At 37.7% G+C, this 20,606-nt stretch overlaps 1 protein-coding gene across 4 annotated transcripts in view; it reads left to right on the top strand.

Moving 5' to 3' along the window:
• Positions 1-20,606, top strand: part of cntn5 (contactin 5) — a 349,180-nt gene that overhangs the window by 223,719 nt on the left and 104,855 nt on the right. For 2 of the 4 annotated variants that reach the window (XM_056239389.1, XM_056239387.1), the window contains exons 6-7: positions 1,196-1,291; positions 9,195-9,398. In XM_056239389.1, the coding sequence (XP_056095364.1) occupies positions 1,196-1,291; positions 9,195-9,398 (300 nt within the window). Of the gene's footprint in view, positions 1-1,195; positions 1,292-9,191; positions 9,399-20,606 lie in introns of all 4 variants that reach the window. The other 2 variants (XM_056239388.1, XM_056239386.1) reach the window with 1 other exon arrangement.

The following is a 20,606-nucleotide window of genomic DNA, read 5'->3' as shown; positions in this document are numbered from 1 at the left end:
AAACCCGCCAAGCAGATCTAGGCAGGTGGTGCTGGGAAGGTGGAGGGCTAGGAAAACAAGTAGCATGGCGCGCAGCGATAGTACATTTGTTTGATGCGACGAGGTTATATAGGGACATGTTAAAGGATATGTGAAATCGATTAGCTGGGAACATTACGTTTGGTGAACCAATCCGAATAGAGTTTAATGGCTGAACTATTCATTTATGCATTGTTCATCTAACATTTATTTAAAATGTATTTGTTTCAGTCCGTTCAGAGAACATTCAGAAGTAACATGCAAACTGATCAAATTGACTGTTCCCTTAATGTTGTCTCTAATGTTCACATAACCAAGAACACACTCTTAAAACATTTTTTTTTAAATCTGAACCTTTTGAATGTTTAGAGCACATTCATAAATAATATTTTATTAAATGAATGGAAATGTTAACAAAACGTTCTCAGAACATATTTTTGAAAACTGATGTAACTGAGATTTAGAGCAACATCTGAACAATGCAAATGTTGCTCTTAACATCAAAATTTGTAATTATTTTGCGGTGCTCTGATAGCACTACATCCCCCACACCTATTCTCTCTGCAAAGGGCAGTCAGCCAATGGCATGGTGTTGTGCTGAGAGATGGCTGATTAATTATGGTAATTTATGCAAATGCAATTTGTTTCAACAGATTAACTGTAGTAGCTCCACCTGTCCAGAGCGCTGCTACATTTGGAAACCTTTACCTCTACATTCCAACTCAAAATTACATTTTAAAAATACCATCCGACGTCTGTCCTCAGACATGTCTTGAAACTGTAATGATTGCCCACAGTGCTCGGCTTTTTGTGAACTAAAATGATTTACCATGTCTCTTTGGTATTTTAAAAGTACTCACAAGATTGAAGGCTTCAAGCAAGGTTACCTGTTTTAATTACCACTTGGTCGTCGTGTCTGGAGGGAAACAGGAAGTGAGATTTAAGCGGTAGGTTTTGAACGTTAGAGCAGGTTAAAGTGAAAGCTCACACAGAGGTCACACCTCAGGTGACAGATACTAAATCTAGCCGAGCCGCGAGCACGTATCCGATTTTCAGGCACTCATGCAATCTCTGACCCTTAATCTGGAGGTTAACAGCTGTCTCTGTGCCACCGTGTGTCACTCTGTCACTGGCTAAAACCATGCCTGCATGTGTGTGTGTGTGTGTGTGTTTGCAGATCTTGGGGCGTTCAGCGGTCGGACTAGAGGAGCTGTTTCGGTGAGGGAAGGCCAGGGGGTTGTGCTAATGTGTGCCCCCCCTCCTCATTCACCAGGTGGGTACTCTCTTTTTGTCTCCCTCCCTGCTGAAAAGAGCAACATAAAGGTCACCAGCATGAGTTTTTTTTTTTTTTTTGATGCTGGCTGCATATGAAAAACAATATTATATACAAGAATCTTATAAGATGGATGTTACAAGTCATATAGATTTATCTTCTGTGCCAGTAGTCGATTTGTTCTGCCATATTTCATAGCTCTGGTCTACATCGGAGAGAACATAAACAGAAGCTCAACCATGCTTGCTTGACGTGCGAGAAGCTTAAACGTGGTACGTAACACACGAGAATGAACCTCATTGGTTCTTGCACGTCAAGCAAGCATGCTTGAGCTTCCATTTACCATAACTGATGAGCGTTAATGAATGTTTATATGTGAATAAAGGCAATTCATTCTGGTCATCATATAAAGCAATCGGGTCTCTTCAGAAAATGTAGACTTTAGACTAAACCACTCACTTCAAATGGATTAGTTCTACAATCTTTATGAACATTTTCAAGCGTCAAAGTGGTAGTTGCGTGGACTGTCAATGGAGGGACAGAAATCTCTCAGATTTCTTTAAAAATATCTGCATTTGTGTTCTAAAGATGAACGAAAGTCTTACGGGTTTGGAACGAGTAATTAATGACAGAATTTTAATTTTTGAGTGAACTAAGGCAGTTCTTTTAGGAAGTTGATAGGAAAAAATAATATACAGCATTTCCTTGAGTTACATGGAAACCCTGTTATGTGTTAATGTATCGACATGGCACATAAAGTTTACAAATGTATAAAAATCCACAACAAGACATGTCATTCACAAGGCTTCTACTTTTGTTGCGTTGTGCTGTTCAATGAAATCTTATTGGTCCAAAATCCTGCTCCACCAAACTGAAAATCTGTTTACACCTGGTATTAAGATGCGCTTTGGTCGATCGGATTACAAGTGGAATGCGTAAAAAATATGAGAAGCGCACTAGCCGGACAGGATTTAAACTTTGTTGGCTGGAGACCCAAGTTTGTTTGGAAGATGAAAACCGTACCAAGTACTATGTTCTCTCACCATTCCCGAGTTCTATCACACACTCGCCGTGGTCTTACGGCTTTTAGAGCAGAAGTGAAAGCTGCTGCTCTCCGTATCCCCGTGTGTGTTCATATGTAAATTGCATGAGCTTATTTTGTCCATTAGATCAAAGATCTGAAAAACCCATACATTTCCCTGCTCACAGACCCTCCCCTCGAAGAAACCAGGACAGCAATGGTTGAAAGTGGACAATAGAGACTGACAGGTGTAAACGGGTATGTCTCTCCCTCATCTACTTGTGATCCAATCAACCAAAACGAATCTTAATACCAGGAGTAAACAGGGCCTTTTACTCTCTTCAATCTTTTTTCAATCTCTGCTTGTCTTGTTCCAGTCCCTGTAATTGCATGTTAAATGAATTCGAATGCAGGGAGACAAAGAGAATGGGAAGAGAATGATACAGACAAGGCAGTTGAACTAGCACTATCAGATGAAAGGCTTGCGGTGAGATGGCCATTTTTAGAACATTTAGAGCTCAGAGAGACTCAGAGTAACCTCATCCAGCTTCCTCTCTTCCTGTCTGCCCATTATCTCAACAAAGCAGACCGTTTTTAAAGGGATATTTCACCCATAAATGGAAATCTTTGCTTGTTCTAAATCTGTATGCTGTTGTTGTTGTTGTTGTTTTGGGTTGGTGTAGGATTTGCTTTCTACATTTTGGAGTAGAAAGACTGTATGAAATAAAGTGTAACCAGAAATTGTTTTTTTTTTAAAACATACTCCAATAATTTATTTACAGCTTCAAAAAATATATTTTTTACAATACAAATACAACTTCAGAAATTTTCTGAACAGTGCGGTTCAACAAATGGATGGATGAAACTGCTCTATAAAAAGACCATAAAATATGACTTTTCATAACCATTTCATAACAGAGACAGGGAAACAGAGATCTCATCCTCTTTTCCATTAGAGGACAACTGAGCAGCGAGATAGCATTGAGACAGGCCACTAAAACGTTCCCCCATGCTGCCTGTGTCTGCGTGAAATAATTGTCTGAGTGCGATTTCTTTTCATTTCTAATGATCCGGTAAATTTGAGCCTTGATGCTGATGCTTGTCTGGAAACACTACATTGACCAGTTAGAGACGGATAGGTTGACACAAAAGGGCCGATATGGAACAGGAAGCCCAGTCAGTTATGATACAAATCAGTCCGGCAATGTCCCTTGATGTTATTCACTGTTACTGTCCTGAATAGAACAAACAGAATTGTAGTACTGGGTTTGGACGGATGCATCAACAGGTGTTCCTTCACAAAATCAATCACACTTTACATTTGAGAGTTGCAGAGTTATAAAATAAAGGCTTATGATTATCTGGTGACACATGCTAAGTAGAGCCGGGCTGAACTAAGTGAAACAGCACTGCAGATGATATCCACCAAACGTATTATATCCAATAAGGAAAGGGGTTGGAGCTGATAAGGACTAAGCCGAATCTGTGTCAGCACAGGCCGGGATTTATTTCGCTCAGAGTGGAGTGTTTGGTGAATTTACACCTGTGCTAACACCGCTAAAGCTCTCTCTCGGCTCCTTATCGTGGTGTATGCAGTAATGGTCATGCTCATGCCTGTATGGTGCAATAATGACCTCTGTCTGTTTGCAATCGCACATCTGGACATGGTCCAACGTGGTTTGGCAAGATGCGATAGTCAAGTTGCCAAATGCATTTGAAGTTACATCAGACAGCTTTACTTACAGGGATTAAATGGGACAAGATTGTGTGTGACCAATTTTAAATGAAGATATATAGATATATAGACAGACAGACAGACATCCAATAAATCAACTGATACATGTTATACACTGATACATCCCAGATTCTTTCATGAACAGAAAGTTAAAGAGAACAGAATTTATTTGAAATAAATTTTGTTTGTAACAATTTAAAAGTCTTTTGGTTACTGTCACTTTTGGTTAATGCAATGCATTCTAGCTGAATAAAAGTATTGATTTCTTTTCAAAAACATCTTAAATATATATAAGAGAATTTTGGTCAAATTAGTATGTTGCTGGTTTATGTTTTCTACATAACTAATGTCAATAATTTAAGCATAAGCCTTTTTAAAGTGAATATAATGTCAGTCCAGTGTGTCCAAACTTTTTACTGTTACTGTTGTGGTCAATGATTTCATGCCCTTCAAGAGTGCATATAGGAGGCTGAGCCGTAGCATTGTACCATTTGCAAACTCAAGGAAAGAAAAAATAAACCGAGCAACCAATTTATATGAGACAAGGCTGTTTTTAGTCTATCGATTTCCTGTAATTGTTTGGCTAGCACAGAAAGCTGATATGAAGAAAATTAACATCATTCAATGGCTACCAGATCACAGAATGATTTGTCTTTAAATGTCAATAGTAGTTTTCCATTAGGCTTAGAACTGCAAACCTTCTGAGCGGCACTGGGATTTAAGAATCTGATGAAATCAACATAATAAACAATCATTTAGCAATAGCAAGCAATTTATGATGAATGTAAATGTTATATATACTGTGATCAAAAGTTTGGACTGAATAGATGTTTCTCTGAACTGAAGGGTCCTACTTAAATGCTTGACATTAGTTGTGTAGATAAAGGAAAATTGTGCATATGAATTTCTTTATAAAAACTAACATTTACATAAATAAACAAACTAGTGTAAGATTAGAGCTTACAGTGAGCTAAAGCAGCCAGCTTTATTTGTTTGATTTATCTGAACTTTTTTACTTGCTTAACATTTTTGTCCACTGCATAATCTCTATTCGATAATGTGGAAAATAATAATAAACAAAAAAATAGTATAAGAAATATGTCCATATGTTCACTGCAATATAATATATTATAATTGTCTGCAAGACCACAACATAAGACTGTAAGACCTGTGTGAACATCATGTGGTAATAACCTGGAACTATGAAATGTTTGCTTGAATGATTAACAGTTCTCTGAATATGATATGTGTGGAATGGGAAGAACTGCAGGGAATTTATTTTAGGACTCGTAGGACGGCTTTGAGGTTAATTTGTCTTTCATTTGTCTGAATTGCTCGTAGGAGGTTCCGTCCGCATTAATATGGGTAGATGACATTAAAACTGAAAGTAATTGAAAATAATTTGAGATCACTGAGATGTAAACAGGATATTACTCTCAATATGATCGCTTTTGCTTTACCACTCAAAGTGTAGAGGAGGCGTTTGTTGGTTCCTGACCTTGATGAATGCGTGGAGTGCTGACGTTACACTAAAAATAAAATTGACTGTATACTCATATCTTTGCTCAATGTAATGCCCCTGTCAAGTTCTTCTGGGAATTTTGAACAGTATGTAGTCGGAAAGCATATTAATGATGTGATATCTATAAAACTAAAATAAACACACTGAGCAATTACTATTTCGCATTCTGACAAAGACAGCAAGCATTTGTACAGCTAGTAAAAACAAAAAGAAGTGCAAATGAAGCTCATTATGTGTGTAACTGCTTTATCTGTCTAAGTGGTAAAAAGACTGATGGGAAATCTAGTTTTGTTGCATGCCTGTTGCCTCATAAACAAGCAAAATTAATGGAATTTTCTGGTAAGCTTGATCATTGTTCTTCAATACACTAACAGTACACAAACTGTTCACAAAGTGAATTTTATAGTCAACATTGACAATGAAAACTTAAATGTGCAATAGATGATCTTGGAAATGCTAACTTTGAATTGCATCATGTGTCATTCACCGGTGAAATGACTCCAGTTCTGAAGTTGACATAAAGGAAAGAATGCAGTGTATTTCAGCTTTATTCATATGTGATTTCAGGACATAGTGGCAACACAGTCGAATCTAACTGAATAATCAGCATAGGGCAAATTCAGTGGTACATAGAACATACTGTCAAACCTGAAATGTAGATACTTGCCACTTGTTGTAAAATATAATACATTTAGACTACTTAACATAGTGATTGCTTTCAGGATATGAGGAGACTTTCAACCAGACTTTTAAAATTCTTTAATTGTCACACCCTTGGAAAGTCGAAGCTTAAAGGGAAAGTTCAGCCAACAATGACAATTCTCTCATAATTTACTCTCATGGCATCCCAGAGATGTATATGACTTTCTTTCTTCAGATAAACACAAAGAAAGATTTGTTTAGGAAAATAATCCATCTCTGTGGCCCTGTTTACACCTGCGTTTTGGTTGATCGGATCATAAGTAGACGAGGGAGATACATTTACATTTGCACGGTGAGTGTGGTTAAAAATCAGGAATGGTGAGAACAATCCTGTCAAATGCGTTTTTGTCTACCATTGGAAGTGGTTGAAAGTGGATAAGCTCAAAATGTTTTAGACCCTATATACGCCTGTATTTAGCATTGTACACTTGTGATCCGATTGACCAAAATCGTAATATCAGCTGTAAACAAGGCATGTGAGTCCATATCATGCATGCGAATGGTTGCCGCTTGCAAGACCACAACATAGCGATCATGCCAGTAATCCATATGGCCCCAGTCGACAAATCAATGTCAAACAATAACTGTGTGTAAGAAAAATACGAATATTTTAAACTCTTTCAATGCTTCCTGTCTACTGTCGTATGAGCGCCTTAGAAGACATTGATTCATCCACTGGGGTTGTATGGATTACCGTCACAATCACTGTGTGTGGTTTTTCAAGCGGCGACCGAGCGGCACCCATTTACTTGCACTATATGGATTGATATTATACTAAAAAAAATATTGATATGTGTTTATCTAAAGAAAGAAAGTCATAGGGATGGCATGAGGCTGAGTAAATGATGAGAGAATTTTCATTATTGGGTGAACTATCCCTCCCTTTAAAGCTTACTTACTATCATTCCATCATGACTTTGCAGCAAAAGTATAGGTGACCAACTCAGTAGAGCATGTAACCATACTGCATATTTCAGAACTAGAGCACTGCTGTGCTTCTGATCATTGTCATCGTGATCTTTCATTCTATTCCAGTTCAGTGACTCTTTGACAATAACTTCATCTTTCCCCAGTTGCTAACAGTCGTAACTCCTTGTGTAAACCTAGGGCATGAGCTCAAAAAACAGTATCAGAAGCCTCAGGCGCTGATGCCGTCAGCTAGAAATAATGTGATTTATATTGTTTGACGCTTTATGAGGACGCCTTTCATGAGAGTCCTTTTGAATTTTATTTATGAGATAAATATTCATTGTTTACTCAGGTGACATTAGCCCTCGTGTATGAAAAATTGAACTGGAATCTCTATAAAGAGTGGCAATCCTTCAGTGATTAATCAGCGGGAGCATGGCACCTGTATTTACTATGCAAAAGAAATCAATGGTCTATGAAATTCATTCTTTAATTATTTGGTGAATAAATTGGTCTTGGGGAAATTCATTTGGACCATGAGGAAGTTTGTCTCTTTCTTTCTTTTTTTCCCTGTTCCTCTACGAGAAAGTCTGTGTGACTGCGATATAGTCGACATAAGGCAAACAGCATGAGATCAGAGAAGTAATCCGCTCTCTCATATCTCCTGGATTTATATGGCATAATATGACTGCTTCAGAGTTACAGAAAAACACACATAATTTTGTTCTGTTGACAGCCAGTCTTTTGTCATTTGGATTCTAGCTCAATATGACATGATAAAGAATACTTCATTCCCCTGCATATCTGCGCGGAATAAGAAATGCGCCCGGGTACTCGGAAGTGACAGTAATGATTGATCACGAAAACGCAATGATTGCATGTCTTGACTTTTGTTTCCCAACTTCAGAACAATAATCTATAATATAGTGATTAGATACGGAGACATGTGGGTGTCGCCTTCAAATGATGTAATGGAATGGAAGAGAAAGCAGGGACTTTAGACTTTCTCTTTTTAGTTTTGCAGTCTTTGAAACCACAAAGTGCTTCCTAAAAAGAAATTGTTATGTTGACATTTGTATAAAAAAATAAAATAAAATAAAAACTCTTTTCAAAAATCAGTTATTCATACAAAATCATGGTAACAGGGTTGACCTTTTTAAATCATCCCTTACTGACAGTCATAACAAAATAATACGATAAAGAGTTTGCTTTGTGGATTATGTTAACGTTGATATGATAGCATTTATTATTATTATTTATGGAATAGTTAAGTACTTTTAAAGGTGGAAAATGATGGTGGTAACAGGGTTGACATAGCATGTGGGCACAACTTCAATACTTTTTAATTCATTATGTCAACTAAAATATATATATAGTGCATAAAAAACATGTAATTAACATTAAGATACGTCATTTGTTTGTATTTATAAAACAGACAAATGATGCAACTTATATGATTTTTTTATGCACTTATATTTTAGAATGATCGATCATATTAAATAGTGGAGTAATGGCTGTTGTAAATTCAGCTTTGCCATCAAATTGATAAATTACATTTTAAAATATATTAAAAATAGAAAACGCTTCTTTTAAATTGTAATATTTCACAATATTTACTGTGTTTTTGATCAAATAAGAGACTTGAGTACCATTAACACTTCTGGTTAGGTTAAAGTTTAGCAGGGAAGATATGTGTTTTCTGCTTTATTGTGTGTGGCCTAGCCTGGACACAGGGTTACTTCCCTCAATTCCAATGCAGTTCCGTATATTATGCAAACACAAAACAGTTTCTCTGTGCATTTAACATGCAAGTTATGATTCCCATGAACCCTGTAGTAGAGAGCACTGAATTAATCCATATCACCTACACATCAGCTCCCAGACTCCCTTCTCCTATCAGCCCTCGCTCTGACAAGGTCAGCGCTCTACAATGCAGATTTAGACTGGGTTTTCCTTAGGGACATGTGCGTTGTTCTTGCAGCTCATCTGCTTGCTCTCCTCCTTGCCCCAGCAGAGATCATCTACAGCTGGGTGTTCAATGAGCTCCCCTCGTTCGTGGCAGAGGACAGCCGGCGATTCATCTCGCAAGAAATGGGAAATCTGTATATCTCCAAGGTGCAGCCCTCGGACGTGGGCAGCTACGTGTGCCAAGTAAAGAACACTGTGACCAACGCCAGGGTCCTGAGCCCACCGACGCCCCTGACTCTCAAAACAGATGGTGAGATATTACACGCGCTTCACACACACACACACACACACACATACATCCCTGCTCCCTAAACCCCCTTCACCTACACAGCAGGACTAGGCTGGATGCCAAGCGTCTCTCTAGGTGAACTAAGTTGATGAATCAATACCATGACATGAAGTCTCTTTGCTAATAAATTAAATTGAGACATTATTTTACCATTTTAGCACATGGCTTGAAAAAAAATGACTATACAGCTTCAGATGGTACATGCAGGGCCGTCCATAAGGGGGGATGAAGGGGAACGTTTTCTGGGGCCCAGCCGCTGTGGGGGGGGGGGGGGGGGTGGGGGGGGGGGGGGGGGGGGGGGGGGGCATGCAGTCCAGCAATAATTATGTTCATGTTCATATTTATTTGTTTCATAATGAAACACCCCTCTCCTGAAAATGGTCTGAGTAGGCTATTTTTTGTTGTACGTAACGCAAAGTCAAAACGCCAGTGCTTCGCGCCAGTTCGCGGTCAGCAGCGCAAGTGAGTGACACACGATGGAGTGCGCGAATTGACGCGGTAAGACCATAGACAGTAAAAGAAAAAGTAAGACCTATTGCTCACCACCTCCCCAGTGTGATTGAAGCAATCGATTGCCTAAAATCGTCCTGTAAATTATCTAATGAGGCTTTATCAGATGCGCGAGGACTGAGAGAATATTTCATGTCATTTACAGCAGTTGTCATGTGCACTGTCCGGCTAAAACTACTCCAACATATCGAAGATAGGATGGAATTTGCTTCTGCAGAGTGGCAGCCTTATGGTGTGTTCACACCGAACGCGAATTTAATTATTTGCGCGAGTAGATTACATACAAAGTCAATGCAAAGACGCGAATAGATGCATCATTCGCGCCGGGCGTTGCGAATGACGCAAATTGGGCGACGCGTTTGCCGCGAATGTCTTCCACGCAAGTTGAAAACTTTGAACTCGAGCGAATGTTCAAGCGTCTAATAGACGCGAATTTTACGCTCTATTCGCGTTCGGTGTGAACACACCATTAGATGTTGGACAGGTCGCGGGAATGGGGTTGTTTCATGACAATTTTCTTTCTTTTTTTTCATTGGTTGTTGCGTTAAATCGTACCCATACAATAGTGTTATTTTCTGATTGGCTTTTGTGTAGCTCGACTAACAACACAGAACGCGCTTGATTCCTGCCGGGTCCAAAGTGAGAGCGGCGCGGCCAGAGACATTTTGGGCGCTGCGGCATATTAAATATATTATAAATCGTTTTTCCGCGTGAGAAATACAATGTGTGGCGGGAGTGCGTGACAAAAGACCGAAATGAGTGACTGTCATGTTCAATGCGTGACACTTGAGAGCCGTGTGTGTGCATGTGTGTGTAGCCTATAGACCCCATCACTGAGTAAGTCTCTCTCAGTTAAATGTATGTGTTAATGTAGGAGAGAGAGAGAGAGCACACGCATGATATGAGTAGCCTATTGCAGATTTGGGGAGGGCCCATTCACTGGACCTTTTCAGGGGCCCAGTCATTTCTGTGGGCGGGCCTGGGTACATGGGACGATATAAATACAAATGTCAGAATGTTTTAAACATTTTGTGAGATAGCACTATTATAACATACACATTTTAACTTTGACAAGTAACCCAGCGATGTATTTAGGTGAGATGTGGCGATCAGGCGATCAGGTGTATGGTTTTGGCCTGGTGCATAATAAAATAGGCAATAAAACCCATGGACTTATGTTGTCATATTTACAGACTATCATAGACACTTGGGCTGGGTTGTTTTGATTTTAACCACCTACTACACTGTTGCAACTACCAATGTGCTGGCTAAAAGTCCATAAATATATTTTAACTTAATTACTTAATAACTGTATTTAAATAACTTCAATTAAAGGCACAAACTATGTAAAATTTTTGGATTAAAATATCCAAAAACCACTAGAACAATGTTATATATTTTGTTGACTTGTGTACTTACATTATCCCAAATGTTTCCAAGAATGTTTAAATCTAGAGAAATAAGCAATTTTAACCAGGACACGGACCGTGTCTGCGAGTCAATGACATCATACCCATGTTACCCTCGATTTTCGGTTTTATCCTGTAAATTTTACGCGAGTACCATGTTTTACCATACCTCGATCTAACTTACTGCAGTGCGTAAAGTGTCTCATAGTAGCCGCATTGTAGCGAACGCACAGAGTAGCATTATAACATAACTTTCAACTCACTCAAATCTAAACTGTTACCCCACATATATGACCGGAAGAAGCGGAAGAGGTCGCTGTGGCATAATAAAAGCTCCACTGCTCTTAAAACCGAAATCACGGCGTTTATCAAGCTACGCCTTTGTTTTGAAAACGCGACCTCTAGCGGCGAAAAATTACATGGTGTGCCTTTAAAGCCAAATTTAGATGAAAAAGTTACTGTTTCTGTATTTTCTACTTCAACATGTCATGGTTAATTTGTGACTTTTCCTTGTAATTATTTTTCAAATTTATGCTTTACTACGCGACAGCGTAGTAAATATGCTAAATGTGTTGAGGTGCATGACAGCTGGACTTTTTTTAAGCTCTGGATCACAACCCAGGAAAAAGTCCATCAATATCTCAGAAGGCTACAAATAATGAATGTGCCTGCAAATCAGGCTTGAAAGGAAATGTGGCAGTTTTTCAGCTGTGTGACAAGCGGGTCAGTTGTCTACATTAATGCTTTAATGCCATGTGAAGCCGATTTAATGAGACGTCTGACTTATATGTGTAGTTTATATGCCTCATTCTCTCTTCTTCATATTGCACGAGAGGCCTTTAGGGCCAAACCTAAAGTGTCATGAATTCCAAGCATCCGCATTAAACAGAGAGCATGAGATGCTTCATCTTTTGCTTTAGAGCATTTTTTTTTATTTTCACAGACAATGCGCTCTGGTGAAACTGGCCATCGGGGAAATCATTTTCCAGCATAAAATTAAACGAATCAATGGTCCTCTTCCAGGATGGGCCGTAGTTTCTTTAATAGCAGATTCCCGTGGGCCAAGCAAGGAAGCCAAACACCCGGCTGTCTCTTCAGGCATTTTTCCGTACCTCACAGACACGCACGCATCACCTGCCGCTGGTGCACGTCAATGTCAGCCGTCCTGGAAAGCAATCCCAGAACAGCCGGGCTAAAAGGACTACAGTGCCCTGAAAGCTTGTTTTTGCCTACGATGCTTAATGTTGCCTGTCCTTTGTGAGGGCACCACGTCCCCTTCGGCATAACCTTGTTGTTGAGAAACGCTCCTCGGGGGTATAGCACATCTAAGCGCATTAGCATACTAAATTGGATTTGCGCCCCTCGTTAGCACACATTGCAAATGCAAGTAGCGTCACGTTCTCCGGTCGCGCTCGGGAGTTAAAGAAAAGAGCAGAAAAAGAAAAGGCCTGAGGGACGTCTCGGAGCCACAGGTGGTAGAGTCAGGATGAATTGCTTTGTGGCAGCTGCATTTGAAAATTACCGTACAGTCAGGGTGTCGCAGAAGGCTGCGTGGAATGAGAGCCGGTTCAGCGAGAGGTTAGTCACCCGTAACACAAGCACGGATGATGGCAATCTTTATTCATTCCACGGCTGACGTACGCAGCGTTCGCTTGGCAGGCGTTGTGTGGGAAGCATCACGCGCTCGGCAGCTTAACGACTGCGCCTAAAAGCCTGAAAATGATTTTGGCACCCCCCCGGCCAAGCTCGAACTGCCGTGCTTTCAGCCGTTCTCCTAGTTCTCTTAAAGCTCACCAATCCACGGCCCACGATTCGTGCTCTCTGCTGAGACAGGACGATAATTAACTGCACGAGAGGCTCCGTGCCGGAATGCGCAGGTGAAGCGATTCACCTATGTCCTTCCCTTGGCTAAGACACTCTTAATCAAAGCTGCCCAACAGCATCTGCGCTCGGCTACACCTTCAGGGCAAGTCATGCATCTTCCCCACCCGCTCTCTCTTGGAGAAACAGCAAAGGCAGCGGAGGCCTTCTGTACTTACGTGATGAATCGCACCTTAAGAGATGTGACTCAGAAGGAACAATAACTCTCACAGAGCCTGGGCGCTCACAAAACACTCGATGGTGCTGGGATTACTCGTCCTTCCCGCTTGGCCTTGGATCTTGAAGGGGCAGCATTTTTAAGTAGAGGGTCAAGCATTTCTGAGGCCTTCATCATTGTCATTAATTTATAGGAGAGAACATGTCTGTGTCCTTGGATTCGAAGAGCAAAAGTGCAGTGACTTCAATTACTGAGCTACGTATTCTGGGTCAGTGTTTCAAATAAGATTTTAAATGTCACTAAGGGTCATTCAAAATGCATACTGATAGCGTTGATGTCTCATTCTCTAATAGTCACAAAATGAGAGTCATGTCTTCTCTTCAAATATGACTAGTGTGTCAGTGGATCTCAACCTTTTTGACTTCGTACTCATATTGATTCATTTTGGCACCATTGTTCATAAAAATATTTGAAGGCCCAAATCACTCACAATTTCTACCTGATAAAATATTTTACAGCTTGGCTTAACTGTATAGATGTTCATTTGTTATAAAAAAAATCCAAATAATAAGAAATATATAGTACATATATTTCATCCAATAAAGTAAACTCAAAAAATTATTAACGTTATATTGTGAAATATTATTATAATTTAAAACTTATTCCTGTGATTAAAGCTGCATTTTCCGCATCATTACTCCAGTCTTCAGTGTCACATGATCCTTCAGAAATCATTCTAATATGATGATTTGATGCTCAAGAAACATTTCTCATTATTATCAATGTTCAAAACAGTTATTTACGTTTTTGTTTCAGGATTATTTGATGAAAAGAACGTTTAAAAGAACAGCATTTATCTGAAATAGAAAGCTTTTGTAACATTTAAACACTACCGTTCAACATTTTGGGGTCAGTAAGAATTTTTATTTTATTTTTTGGGGAAATAAATAAAATAAATCAATACTTGTATTTATCAAGGATGAATTAAATTGATCAAAAGTTACAGTAAAGACATTTATAATGTTACAAAAGATTCTATTTCAAATAAATTCATCTTTCTATTCATCAAATAATCCTAAAAAATAATTGTACACAACTGTTTTCAACATTGATAATAATAATGAATGTTTTTTGAGGATCAAATCATCATATTAGAATGATTTCTGAAGGATCGTGTGACACTGAAGACAAGCACATTAAAATGTGGAACAAGAAGAAATTACAGTAATTGACTTATTGATAACAAAAGCAACATTTTAGCATCGTGTGGCTATGAGTAAGAAAGATGGTTTAGTGAAAGTTCATTTTTACTGTTTTGTTTATGCTTTTACCCTTATAAATGATGTTCTTATATAAAGCAGATATGACATAATACTACAATAATGTGCATTTAAAGAATACAGTCATTTATGCTAGTTTTTTTTTGTGAATGAGTCAAGACAAGTACCTCTGTTTCTGTGATTTTTCTATCACCTCAGACAAGCTGTCAGTGTCCAAATGAGGGTAACACAAACATCTTAGTTGTTTAGTTAGGGTCCATACATATTCTGAGGATTTTATATAAATGGCGTTGTCACTAGCTGATATTTTCCATGAGATCATTTAGTTGTAGAATTCAGTTGTCACTCTTGTAAATAACCCCACATGACGTGATTGAGCGATCAGAAGAGTGACTGGTGTAGCACTGTGGCAGTCATATTTAAATAAAGCGGGTGTCATTCTTTTCAAACACACCTCTTTTCTGTGCAAATGAGGCACAGTATAGTCACAAGTCACAAATGTCGCACTTAGGCTATGTTTAGACTGCTAGCAAAAATCGGATTTTTTTGCATGCCCAGATTTGATCCAGATTGGTTTTTGAAGGTCTGGAAAGCAAGCAAAAAAAAACCCACCTAAACCACATTTGGAGCTGATTTGAAATGCGATTCAAATCAGATTTTTACAGATCTCAGTCTTGACACTTCTACAGCTCAAATTGGATTTTGAAAACCCCGGCATTAGATCATTTAACAGTACGAAATATACATTTTCTATAAGCTCTAGCCAGAAGCAGGAAATCAGTATGACCTTTCATGACAGGCATTTCCCTTAAACTGACGTTTCAGTTCACATCATGATGTCACGGTAAACATTTATTGGGCCTTTAGGAATACCTTTTTTAAAAAGGTCTTGTGAGTTATGCCTCAGTGATGTGTTCAGACATTGAGTGGACATGTGCTAAGCATGTATATAAATGCTTCCAATATGTGCACTGTGGACTACAGAATGAATCGTAACATGACACATCTCATAATTGTGATTTTAATCTGAAGTGAAATGATTATGTGATGATGCACTGAGTCACATGATCACACATTAAAGATTCTGACAATTGAATGGTAGGCTTTCTTTAGTTACGGATGGCAAGGATCTTTAAGGATTGTTCACCAAAAAAAAACAAAAAAAACATTTGGCCATCATTTGCTCACTCTCATGTTGTTGCAAACCCAAATGATTTATTTTGTTTGTGGAACATAAAAGTTTATCAGAATGTTCACACTGCTCTTTTCCATAAGATAAAAGAAAATGGTGGCCAGGGTCTGTCAAAAATACATAAACGCATCATAAAATTAGCCAATATGATTCATGCACTAAGTCTACTTCAGGTTACTATAACGGAAAATGTGTATGAACTACTTTTTGACAACTTGATTTTGATTGTATGGAAAAGAGCAGTGTGAACATACCAGTGTGTAGACCCGTTTTATTAGAGGGGAAATTACATGAATGAGAAGTGCAAAACAAACCACAATTCTAAAAAAAAAAACAAATTTATAAACGCAATGGAAAGACTAAAAACAAATTAAAAAGTTAGAAAACACAACAATTCAGACAAAACGGAAAAGGTAGGTATATGCGGCAAATGGAATACTGACCGCTGATTGGACGAGACATCTGTCAATCAAGACATGCAGAACGTACAGCAGACTGCGGCAGAAGAAAGTCGATTTGCGTGTGCATGTGTAAATATTAGCTGTATCGTCTACGATAAATTTTTTTTTTTTATGGGCGGGGCTGCGAGTTGACGTTATCGAGTATGTCACTCACTTTGCAAAAAACAAACATAAACATTATTAGAATGCAGTTATGATGCCCCTAAAATTCAAGATAGGGGCAATGTCCCTGCATGACCTTTTTCTTATATAATTTGATAACCTAAAGTTAAAGGGTTAGTTCACCCAAAAATGTAAATTCTGTCAGTAATTACTCACCCTCATGTTGTTCCAACCCCGTAAGACTTTCGTTCATCTTCGGAACACAAATTAAGATATTTTTGATTAAATCTGAGAGCTGTATCACTTCTCCATAGGCTTCTTAAGGGATCGAAACTGGCCGGCCCAAAAGTTATGAAAGACATCGTTAAAATAGTCCAAGTGACTACAGTGGCTCAATCTTAAGTTTATCAAGCGACGAGAATACTTTTTGTGCGCAACAAACAAACAAAAATAACGACTTTATTCAACTAATCATTTCCTTCTCTGTACGGCCGTGATATTTCACGTAGTGAAACTACGCAAAGCTTTTAGGTTGTACGTCACGCATCACACACATGACCGGCGTCGGCCAATAGTGAGCCTACGTGTGACTGACGTGCAACCTAGAAGCTTTGTGCATTATCACTACGTGAAATATCACTGCCCACAGCGAAGGAAATGATTAGTTGAATAAAGTCGTTATTTTTGTTTGTTTTTTGCGCACAAAAAGTATTCTCGTCGCTTGATAAACTTAAGATTGAGCCACTGTAGTCACTCAGACTATTTTAACGATGTCTTTCATAACTTTTGGGCCGGCCAGTTTCGATCCCATAACCCTTGTGTTCTGTTCGAATTCTGTGTACTCCCCTTATGGACCGGGTCAAATTGACCCTAATTGGATTCAATACAATTCCTCAAAAATCACACTATGAAAAACAACAAAGATTTAGATACAAACTGTAAACTTTTAATATCAGCATTTGTCAAACATTACAAAAACATTATATCTGAAAATATGATTTATGAAAATGTTTTTAAAACATTTTTTAAAACAGTTTTGTTTTGACAAAATTGGAAAATAAACAGTATACTGATTTTTTTTCATATATATATATATTTTTGTTTTTATTTTTTTTGTTTTGCATTTTATGCTTTGAACATCGTAACTGAACAAAAAAAAAATTGCTATATAATGAAAAATTTTCATTTTCCAAAGTTAACTTTCCCTAGTTTCCTAAGACCTATTTTCCTAGTTTCATTATTCACTCACTGGGAAGTGAGAAACCAAACATAACAAAAACATACATCAAATAAATGTTTTTTATTTATTTTTTGGCTCTGTGAATCTGCCTTTGAAAATCCTACATAAAAGTTTTGGTTAAAAGCTAGGTATTTTAGATATTTTGAATATTGAAATGAGAGCTTATTTTACTATCTGTGTCTGACAAAGATTTTCATCTGTAATTTGCAAATAATTCTGAACACTGTAATTTTATCTTTTTCAAGTGTGTTTGGTTAGGGTTAGAGCACTTTTAGATGCACTTGCACGTTAGAACTGGAGTTGAAGTGCCCTGACATACAGAAAATAAATGTTTTTATTTTGTGTCTGTACAGTTGCTTTTGAATGGCTGCCTATGAGGGTCAAATTGACCCGCGAACATCACGAACGTAACAGTAATTTTGTTTGTATATGTCAAAACACATCAGCATGTTGAAACTTTGCATGCATGTTCATCATGATAAATGAGAAAAAGTCACAAAATATCAAGAAAAAAAACAAAGGTTGACCAGTATTTCCAACAACTTGAAAATCGAAACGGGTCAAATTGACCCGCAACATAACACAAAAAGCCTAGGAGTGATCCAGCTCTCAGATTTAATCCAAAATATCTTAATTTGTGTTCCGAAGATGAACGAAAGTCGATTGAAGTTGGAACAACATGAGGGTGAGTAATTACTGACAGAATTTTCATTTTTGGGTGAACTAACCCTTTAAGCACACAAGCAAGAGTGCTGTTTTTTCCACATGTGATATTAATTTTAAACAGATCAATAAACAATATGGAAGTTTTTTCCTAACATAATTGAAATTAAAACTAAAATGCTTAAAAAATCAAATAATAAATCAAAGTCTCAAAACAACTGCTCAAATGATGAATCAAATGGTCAAATTATTAAATAATAAATCAAACTCTCAAAATGGCTGCACAAATGATAGGCTAAATCAAATGCTCAAATGCAATTTAATTTCCTCATTCGTGGAAGCATGAACTGTATCAAAAAAAGTTAAAACTCATTTGTATTTGATTTTTAATTTTCATTATCAACCCAGTATAAACCTGTCATAATTAAATCTATAAGTCAATGCTCAAATCATAAATCAAATGGACAAAATATAAATCAAATGCTCAAACGGACATCGCAAATGATAAATCAAATGCTCAAACGGAAGCCGGAAACGGCAAATGATAAATCAAATGCAAATGAGGAATGTCAATCAAGTTGCGTGGGCGGAGCTTTGAGACCAACAACAGATTGGTCTTCTGGCAAATGATTTATCATTTGCCAGAATTTATCATTATAATCAAATTATTTCCTGGTTTTTGTATCACCATAGTCCCTAAATGTACATGTATCCAGGAAATGGGATTCAAATCGAAAACATTTTCCCCCATTTTGTGTCCCCCCCACTTCTCAAACCAAAGTTACGCCCTTAAGGTGAGTCTAACGTTAATCTCAGTCAGCCAAATTATGTAATCATGTAAAATTATATCTTGTATAAACATTGTCAGTTTGTCATCGATCTTGAGCTCAAAGCTCCGCCCAAGCAACTTGATTGACATTCCTCATTTCCATTTGAATTATCATTTGCCGTTTCCGGCTACCGTTTGAGCATTTGATTTATCATTTGCGATGTCCGTTTGAGCATTTGATTTATCATTTGCGATGTCCATTTGAGCATTTGATTTGCCATTTTCGATGTTGGTTTAAGCATTTGATTTATATTTTGTCCATTTGATTTATCATTTGTGCAGCCATTTTGAGAGTTTGATTTATTTTTTAATAATTTGACAATTTGATTCATCATTTGAGCAGTTGTTTTGAGACTTTGATTTATTATTTGATATTTTAAGCATTTTAATTTTAATTTTAATTATGTTAGGAAAAAAACTTCCATAATATGGAATAAAACAAGGTTAATATTGTGAATTACAATGTGTCATGGATGATGGCAATCTTGTCAAAAGCTAAATCTGCTGTTCTTGCTACATGCCACTTTACCAGATCGAGTTATTTTATCATTTTGTCTGACCAAACCAGATAGTGGTAGGAAGATTTTTTTCTCTCCATAATAATCGCACTAAATTAACCGGTCTAATATTTACACATGCACACGCGAATCGACTTTCTCCTGCCGCAGTCTGCTGTACTTTCTGCATGTCTTGATTGACAGATGTCTCGTCCAATCAGCGGTCAGTATTCCATTCGTCACATATACCTACCTTTTTCCATTTTGTCTGACTTGTCGTTGTGTTTTCTGACTTGTTAATTTGTATTTAGATTTGTCGTTGTGTATACGGATTTGTTATTTTGTTTTCGGAAATGTTACCGTGTTTTCTAACTTGTTCATTTGTTTTTAGTCTTTCCATTGCGTTTATACATTTGTTGTTTTGTTTTCGGAAATGTGGTTTGTCTTGCACTTCTCGGCCACCGTATGAGAGTGAGTAAATTATGCAAATTTACATTTCATTTTTTTGGCAAACTATCCCTATAACAGTTTTTACACTACCATGTAGGTTTGCTCTCTCATTTTGCTTTCAAAATGCACTTTTGATTTGGTTTAGTCATTAGAAAATAGATGTCAAGCCCTGCATTGGGATAATGGATTTTTTCATTAGCAGTTGTATGTAAAAGCTTGGATATCTGATGGATGCCCAGACTTTCATCAGGTGATTGTTCTCTATGGCACAACAAAAGAAAGGGAAAATTGCATTGCACAAAACTACCTCATTCCATGTTAATAAATTGATTAAATTGTGATTTGAAAATAGGCATCGCAACACAAAAAAGGTCTCATGTGTTTGTTTTTCGACACAGCTGGCCTAGAATTCAGTCCTATCAATTTCAGCCCTTCTAGACGCTAAATAGGATACGCAGAAAATGCATTGCAGCATAAACCAGTGAAATGTTGCAAATT

The sequence above is a fragment of the Rhinichthys klamathensis genome, unplaced genomic scaffold, assembly GCF_029890125.1.
Source record: "Rhinichthys klamathensis goyatoka isolate OS25496 unplaced genomic scaffold, OSU_Roscu_1.1 h1tg000561l_1, whole genome shotgun sequence".
NCBI classification, from domain to species: Eukaryota; Metazoa; Chordata; class Actinopteri; order Cypriniformes; family Leuciscidae; genus Rhinichthys; species Rhinichthys klamathensis.
Note: the sequence above shows the minus strand (reverse complement) of the source record. Positions and strands in the feature narration are given on the sequence as shown.